We start from the raw sequence: 8,172 nt of genomic DNA on the forward strand, positions 1-8,172 counted from the left end.
GTGTGTGCAGTACAGTACAGTACAGTACTGAACATGACAGTACTATGAAGTACAAAATCTTTCTAGTCTTACCAGCAAGATTTTACTACAGTGGCCCATGTAAGGTACTGTACATTGTGCAGTACTGTACATACAGTATGTACACTGTACAGTACTATGGTGCAGTTTTCGGAAAAAAAAAAAGAAAAACTCTACTCACTGTGCAGTACTGTAACTCTAAGACTGTACAGTACTGTACAGTACTGTACAGTGCACAGTACTGTAACTCTATGACTGTACACTGTACACTGTACAGTACAGTACAATACAGCTGTTCATGAACTTCATGGTTTGATACAGTACAGTATAGCAAAATCACGCAGTTTACAGTACACTGTAGTGTAGTCTCTAGTCGTAGCATACTGTACACTGTACATACAGTATGCTAACCATAGCACATCAAATCGTGCAAACCAAAGCGGACTGTAACTATACATTCAACGGTGCTGAAGCAACACGGCGGTCTCCCTACTGACGGTACTGTACTGGAGAACCTTTGCGAGTTTGCCCTGCAAATTTTCCCACTGCGGTTGGCTTTTCTTCTATTGTGCAATCCGCAACGGTAGCTTGAGTTCATTGACTGGAAGTCTCCTTTCCATCCGCCATCCATTTTCTCTGACTGGTCAAGAAATCTCTTCAAGCTTGATAATCATGACCCTAACATCAGCAGGTATGTCCATTCTGCTTGTAAACTAAAAGTAAAAATGGATGATGGTTAGCGCGATAAAGTAGATGAGATACGCTAAGCAGTTCTACAGTACGGTACGAGTTCTATCGTGCTTCAATGATTCTCGCTGACTTCACTCTGAGTCATCACAGACGTGGCCATTAGCCAATCCATCAATCGACGACTTTTACTTTTAACAGGGTAGACTAGCTTCCAGTTATTCTTCAATCGTCAATAAAATAAATGTTTTAAAAGTTGGATTAGCTTCTTAGGTAAAGGATGATCATGATAATAGGAGGAAGTCAAAGTAGAATGAGTCCGAGTGACTCAGTATAGTCATTGTAGAGTAGACGATACGAGTGACAGTCTGTACGACTTTTGGCTTCGAGTGACTGAGGGTAGCGTTGAAAGTCGATCCATCTTGGCTGTTTTACTATCCGATTTCCTGTATTAACAATTTGTAATTCAAATTTTGTTTATAATTTCTTTTTTGTAGCTGGAATTATTTCCCTATTAGAAGAAGAGGATACGCAATTAAAGGTTAGTCGTCGATGTCTACTGAATAGCAAAAAATTGTCTTATTCTACAGCTGTAATATGTCGTAGTTAATTCCATCAAAGTGATAACTGACGTACAACGATACACCATAGATGAATAAGTAGCATCGTGAGCGGCTAAGTTCTAGGATGACTTATAGATTGTTAACCTTAGCTATTTGATGATTGTTTCTATAGAATTTTGCTTTGAGTAAATTAAATGACGTTGTCGACGATTTTTGGGCAGAAATTGCAGATTCCATTGAAAAGATGTATGTACAAAATGTTCAATTGTTCTATTTTGCCGTCAAAATTCACTTCATCCATAAGAGAACTTTAACTTAAAGTTAAATACAGTAATCTCTTTTTATCGTTCTACTTGAACTAATACATAATAGTGAGGTATTATATGAAGACGCTGGATTCGAATATAGACAATTGTCGGCACTTGTTGCGTCCAAGGTACGCTGTTTGCTTGTAAAATTCTGAAATACGTTTGTCACAACTCTCTTTACTCGTATTGACAAAGGAAGCTATCAACTTGTGATCAGTATTAAATAAATTACCTATGATATGGTTTTAATGATAACATGCTCAAATTGATAGGTGTACTATCATCTTGGATCATATGAGGATTCATTGACTTTCGCCTTGGGTGCTGGACCGCTTTTCGATGTTAATGCTATATCCGAATATGTTGATACTACGATATGTAAGATAGAGTCTATGCTTCACTACTAGTAATATGTTAATAATCTGATAATTAAGATGGTATTGATGTTGTAGTATGTCACCTATTTTAATTTTTTACTAATGAAATAACTTGCTCTATTCTCCTAGCCAAATGCATCGATCATTATATTGGTTTAAGAGTGAAGATAATGGCGAGCGAAGATATTACAATAGACCCTAACTTGGAGGACTTAGTTAATAGAATGTTTGCCAGAAGTTTTAAAGAAGGGAAATTTAAGCAGGCTAGTTCTTCAAAGTTTAAATTCGGTTTACCAGCATTTTAAAATGACCACCCAGTATTAATGAGCTCTTTGTAAACCAGGCGGTTGGCATTGCTATTGAAGCTCGGCGTATTGATGTATTTGAAAAAGCTATAACCTCATCTGTATGTTTAATCACCTACTGCTATTAATACATAATTCTATGATATAAACCAATTTGAAAGTATAACTATAAATACGCTAATCATTATCATTTTCGAATGAGATAACATTACCAAAATAGGTTAACTTCATTTCTTCATATCCTTTTGATATATTCAGAACAATGTAGAAGAAATGTTGGCATACTCTTTTAAAATTTGTATGTCAGTATTGGAAAATAGACAGTTTAGAAATGAGGTACTCGATATTTTACGTGAATGACTGCAGCATGATTACTTATGAAAGTGCTGATAAACAATACTAGTAGAGAACTTGAAATTAATTTGAGCCACTTTTTTCATGTTCTAATAGGCTTTGAGAGTGATTGTGAGATTATACAATCAAGCATCGAAGATCGACTACTTAAGCGTGTGTCAGGTAAATATTTAAATCCTGCAGTAATGCTAGTAACTGGTATCTTCGTAAGAACTGTATAGATATGCTTCTATTCTAAGTGACAATCATCGAACCTGTGAAGTAGTCTAATAACTGTAAGATGTGCTAAGCAACTCATCATAGTTTGCTTATTATTGCTACCTAGTGCTTAATTTATCTGGATGATCCTGTGTCTATATCAACTATTCTCACTCAGTTAATCCAATCGAATAATCAGGTATTTTGTATACTGTAAAATTGTGATTATAATGAGCACAATCTTAGTACCTGCAATTTTGTTCAACTTTTGCACTTATTCTTAGGATGACGTACTGTCTGCGTATCAAATTGCGTTTGACTTAGTTGAGAACGCATCTCAGCAGCTCTTATCAAAAATTCTGAAAGAATTCAAAACAACTCTAGATGCGAACAATACAATGGAAGTTGAAAAGTAAGTATTTTGCAAAATTAATTCAAGCATAAATATAAACGAAAGTGCTGATTATTAATTTTATGTGCTACAACTGTAGCAACGTCGAAAATACGGATAGTCCCTCTGCAGAACAAACCAACGAGTCTAAGGCAGACAATCAAAAATCAGATTCGAATGAGGAAAACAGGACGCAATCGTCATCTGAACATAGCAATATGGATAAAATTTTGGAAATATTACGAGGTGACATTACCATAAAGTTGATGTCAGAATTTTTATTTCGGAAAAATCGTTCCGATATGCAAATACTTAAGATTACTAAGGTAACATGGAAATGGATTGAATAAATTTTTTGCGTAATAAATAATCTATAAGTGTTTTCAATGATTAAATTTGTAATTGTATCAAAATGTAAAGGACTACGCACGGAATGGAATGGCTCACACAGCCACTGTTATAGCGAACGCGTTCATGCATTATGGTACCATGTCAGATACATTTTTAAGGTGAACTATAGCTTCTACTTTTAACTCAGGCGTATGTATTGACTTGCAGAATTCAATATAAAATTGTTTATAATATGATTTAATATCAGAGACAACTTGGATTGGTTGGGTCGTGCGGCAAATTGGGCCAAGTTTACAGCCACAGCTAGTTTAGGTGTTATTCATAAGGTACAGTATTTTCTTTGTAATTTCCAGCATTACGGTAATTGAAATGGAATTAAAGGCGTTGTAACATTGATTTCAAATGAAAATTATCAGGGTAACGAAAAGAACTCTATCAAGCTTATGTCACATTATTTACCGAAAGATAACACTTCCAGTAATGGAATGCAGTCTGGTGGAGCATTATATGCTTTGGGTGGGTTGCATTGTACTATTCAGCATTCTTTAAGCAAATTTAAATTAATTGTATGGTAGTAATATCCGACTTAATAATGACCTTGTTCGGTAAAATTCGTATTTTGATGTTATAGGATTAATTCATGCTAATCACGGTCATGGAATCCTTTCCTACCTTCGTAATCAACTAAAAGAAGCTGCTAGTCAGGTAAGAGTGATCCTAAGTTACTTATTTTTATCACTGTTATAATTATTACTACATCGTAATGCTTTCATAAATTTTTAATAATAAATAGCCAATTCGACATGGTGCTTGCCTAGCGCTCGGTTTGGCTGCATTAGGCACTGCTAATCAAGGTATGTATGTCGTTTATTATTTTGGTCGCGGCTATATTTGCTAATTTTCATCGTCATGGATTTTATCATACAGATATATATGATGATTTATACGATTGTATGATTCACGATGAAGCCGTAACAGGTAAGTCTTTATAATGTTATGTACTATCAGTACTGCCCTCATTATCTATGTAACTGGATCACTACTGCGCCATATTTATAATAGGTGAGGCTTCAGGGTTAGCGATGGGTCTAGTTTTGATTGGGAGGAAATCTCCGGAACCACTGGAAAAGATGATAACGGTACATTGCGTAGAAATTAATATTTTGTCAGATGATGTTAGCTGTGACCTAATGGTTTGAAAGACAATACATTACAAGATATTAAAATTTCGCCTTCGTACGCTTGCTTTTAGTACTTGAAAGAAACAGATCATGAAAAAATAGAAAGGGGCCTAGCGCTGGGGATTGCACTTGTACGCTTAAATATTGGATGTAATTTAGTGATGCACGGTACAAATCTTATGAAATATTGCTTTACAGATTATGTACGGTTGTCTAGAAGAGGCTGATATCGTCATTGAAACACTTTGTGGAGATGAGGTATGTCTTGATGTAACAGTATTAAAACTGTGGTATTGTAGATACAAAAATTATCGTTGTAAAGAAACATTAAACTATAACGCATGAATTACAGAATTCTAATTTGCGTTGCTCCGGAATGTATACTATTGGTATGGCATACTGTGGTAGTGGGAGCAACAAAGCAATTCGACAGCTATTGAGGGTTGCTGTAAGTATAGTAGCTATTGGTAACAATTTGTTGGTTGCCTATTTATTCTGTTTACCGCGTTATGTAATTGTTGATATATCGACTAACTGCACATATTGATCTAGCATGTTCTCTGCTGTATTATTGTTCTAGGTTAGCGATGTTAACAGCGATGTTCGGAGAGCTGCTGTTGTATCTATCGGATTTGTGCTTGTTAGGTTAGCTGTTCGTTTTTAGATTATTAAGTTGCTAGATAACTTTAGCCCCCAATGCTTGCTCCTATGTAATGTTTTAACAAATTATCTAGATCTCCGGAGCAATGCCCTAGCGTAGTGTCTTTGTTAGCAGAGAGTTACAATCCTCACGTTCGATATGGAGCGGCTATGGCACTTGGTATATCATGTGCTGGAACTGGTTTGAAGGTACAAAAAATGCTAAAATGTATAAAAATTATGATGTTAGCTTCAACGCATCTTTTAATTAAATACAGGAGGCTGTAAATATTCTTGAGCCCATGATGCACGATTCCGTAAACTTTGTTCGCCAGGTAATCGTTTGCTGATATTTCATGGCTGTCTCTGGTTCTGTAGTGAGTAATGATGATTCGTTGTTTTATTAGGGAGCTCTTGTTGCTATTTCGATGGTTCTCATACAGCAAACAGAAGCCACAAATTCTAAAGTATGTGTAAATAACATACAGATGTCTTATAGGAATAAGTTAATGTTGAATAACTTGTATAAATGACTAGGCTCCAACCGTAAGGGAATACTTTACAAAAGTCATTGCCGACAAACATGAGGATAGCTTAGCGAAGTTTGGTGCTATTATAGCTCAAGGCATTATTGATGCAGGTTACGCAACAGTAATAATTAAAAATAACAGTATTGTTTTTTTTAATTTCTATGATTATAACTATTTTATTCATTCAAACAGGTGGACGTAACGCTACGATATCTCTCCTAACAAGATCTGGGCATGTCAGAACTGAGTCTGTAGTTGGGCTCCTGGTTTTTAGTCAGTTCTGGTTTTGGTTCCCGTATTGTCATTTCCTGTCCTTAGCGTTTACACCAGCTACCGTTATTGCATTAAATTCTAACTTACAGGTAAAAGTGGAAGACCGTAATTTTGGGTTTACAACTAAAGTAACAGGTTAACTTATCCGGTTAATATAGATGCTTAAAGTCGATTTCAAATCCAATTGTAAGCCTTCCGTGTTTGGTTACATCCCTTATATACAACCATCAAAAGAAAAGCCGAAAGGAAAGGTTCGAATAACTTAAGTACTTTCATACGGAACAGTATTGCATTTTGTGATGTATTGACTATAAGGAAAACTTCTTTAGATACCTACCGCGATTTTATCGACAACAGCGAAGGCTTTAGCGAGAGCAAAGAGAGGAGAAGATATCAAAAGTGCAATAAAAAGTGAAAGAAAAACCGAAGAACCCATGGAAGTTGTATGTTTAATACTATTTAATGTTGTTGAAAAAGTTAATGATTAAAAATTGGCCGTATGTAACAATTGTATTTAATACATATTAGGATACGCCATCGAAAACTGAGGCTAAACCCGTAGAGAAGGAATTAGACTGGGAGTTGTTACCTAATCCAGCACGTGTACTTCCGGCACAGGTTAAAAAAATTGATTAAACATGATGATACTTAAACATTGAGGCCTATTACACGATCCATTCTTGGAAATTGATCGTAATTTATGTTGTCATTAGTTGAAATACATCGAATTTCCTAAAACTGACCGCTATGCTCCTTTAAAGAAAGTAAGTATTAAGCATTAGACTGACGTATTGAGCAAACTTTCTTATGCTTGCAAATTTTTAAGAGTTAAATCATTATGCCTGTATCTTATAGAGTAATAAAGGAGGAATTGTCATGATGAAGGATCTAACACCTGGCGAGAGCCAAGAAACATTAGAACCTTTACCAGGTTTTATTGATATTTTATAAATTTCTGGCGTTTGTAGATTAGGCTATAAAAGTGTTATCATTTCTTATCATTATCAATAGATGTTAATATTCGTAGTATAGACGAAGAGGAAGAAGCGGAACCACCTGAGCCTTTTGAATACGAGGAAGATTAATTTTTTTGAACTTAGTCATCACGTAGAATGGCTGCTAATTTTTGATCGAGGTTGTCAATAAACTTATACTTGTATTTGTGTAAGTTACTTGCTCGTAGAAGCAAAGTTTGTTTATTAAATTTCTGTATTATTTGCCTTGCTTAGTTTCGAACTGTGACAAATTGATTAAGTTCGAAATAAAGGCGATTAGTATTTGCCATATAAAAATAAACAATTTTTCAATTCCCATAACTATGATAGCTTTCTTGTCAAATAAACAATATTGCGTAGCAGATACCTCAAGATAGTCGATAATGGTCAGTGCTATTATTGATTTATAGAATATAAATACTGCAATTAAACGACCTAACAGTGCATCGCAGCAGGAGAACAATGCAAGTATTGATAAACAAAATGAAGGATATTAGCAGAAGTTGATGCTACAAAATACTAAATTGTCTAGATAACAGATATGTACCATGACTGAAGACAGTATTTTATATTATGAACCCAGCTTCCATCTCAAAATGCATGCTGTAACTTAGAAAAATGAGGAAGCGGATACTGCAACTCTAATTCAGCAAGTTTAGCTACGTCAGATTTTCGATTCAACTATTACCTATCAAATAAATCTGAAGTACTGAAACTAGACCTGGTCTGAAACTGAGGATCGCTAGTAGAATAAAAGTAGTAAACTTTGCGTAATCTGATTAATTAATTATCTACGTAAAGCTATTTTTATCATATCGACTTAGTGTAAGTACTGTAAATCAAATAATTAAAAGTTGCAATCAGTTCCAGTAGCAAGGTACAGTATATTTCGAAGTCATAATTTAATATACTGCCAGCGATAGTTTCAGATACCCAACAGCTAAATACCTAGTCAAATAAATGGAACTGACAAGACTAAACTTTAGGAACAATTCGCTCCAA

At 35.0% G+C, this 8,172-nt stretch overlaps 1 protein-coding gene across 1 annotated transcript; it reads left to right on the top strand.

The window, feature by feature from the left end:
• Positions 1 to 690: 690 nt before the first annotated feature.
• Positions 691 to 7,434, top strand: TRIADDRAFT_64198 (uncharacterized protein; the record flags this gene model as incomplete). The annotated part of the gene is made up of 33 exons (XM_002115532.1): positions 691 to 709; positions 1,203 to 1,246; positions 1,441 to 1,514; positions 1,641 to 1,704; positions 1,849 to 1,954; positions 2,083 to 2,230; positions 2,272 to 2,359; positions 2,517 to 2,594; positions 2,709 to 2,774; positions 2,938 to 3,009; positions 3,095 to 3,222; positions 3,302 to 3,527; positions 3,622 to 3,710; positions 3,800 to 3,878; positions 3,969 to 4,068; positions 4,184 to 4,257; positions 4,346 to 4,406; positions 4,480 to 4,530; positions 4,615 to 4,745; positions 4,932 to 4,991; positions 5,086 to 5,181; positions 5,314 to 5,378; positions 5,468 to 5,582; positions 5,651 to 5,707; positions 5,780 to 5,839; positions 5,910 to 6,012; positions 6,095 to 6,264; positions 6,334 to 6,426; positions 6,505 to 6,618; positions 6,704 to 6,793; positions 6,889 to 6,939; positions 7,031 to 7,106; positions 7,187 to 7,434. 33 exons carry the CDS (start codon positions 691 to 693, stop codon positions 7,258 to 7,260), a joined length of 2,922 nt encoding a protein of 973 aa, XP_002115568.1. The 3' UTR covers positions 7,261 to 7,434.
• Positions 7,435 to 8,172: the final 738 nt, after the last annotated feature.

The sequence above is a fragment of the Trichoplax adhaerens genome, genomic scaffold, assembly GCF_000150275.1.
Source record: "Trichoplax adhaerens TRIADscaffold_11 genomic scaffold, whole genome shotgun sequence".
Taxonomy (NCBI): Eukaryota; Metazoa; Placozoa; class Uniplacotomia; order Trichoplacea; family Trichoplacidae; genus Trichoplax; species Trichoplax adhaerens.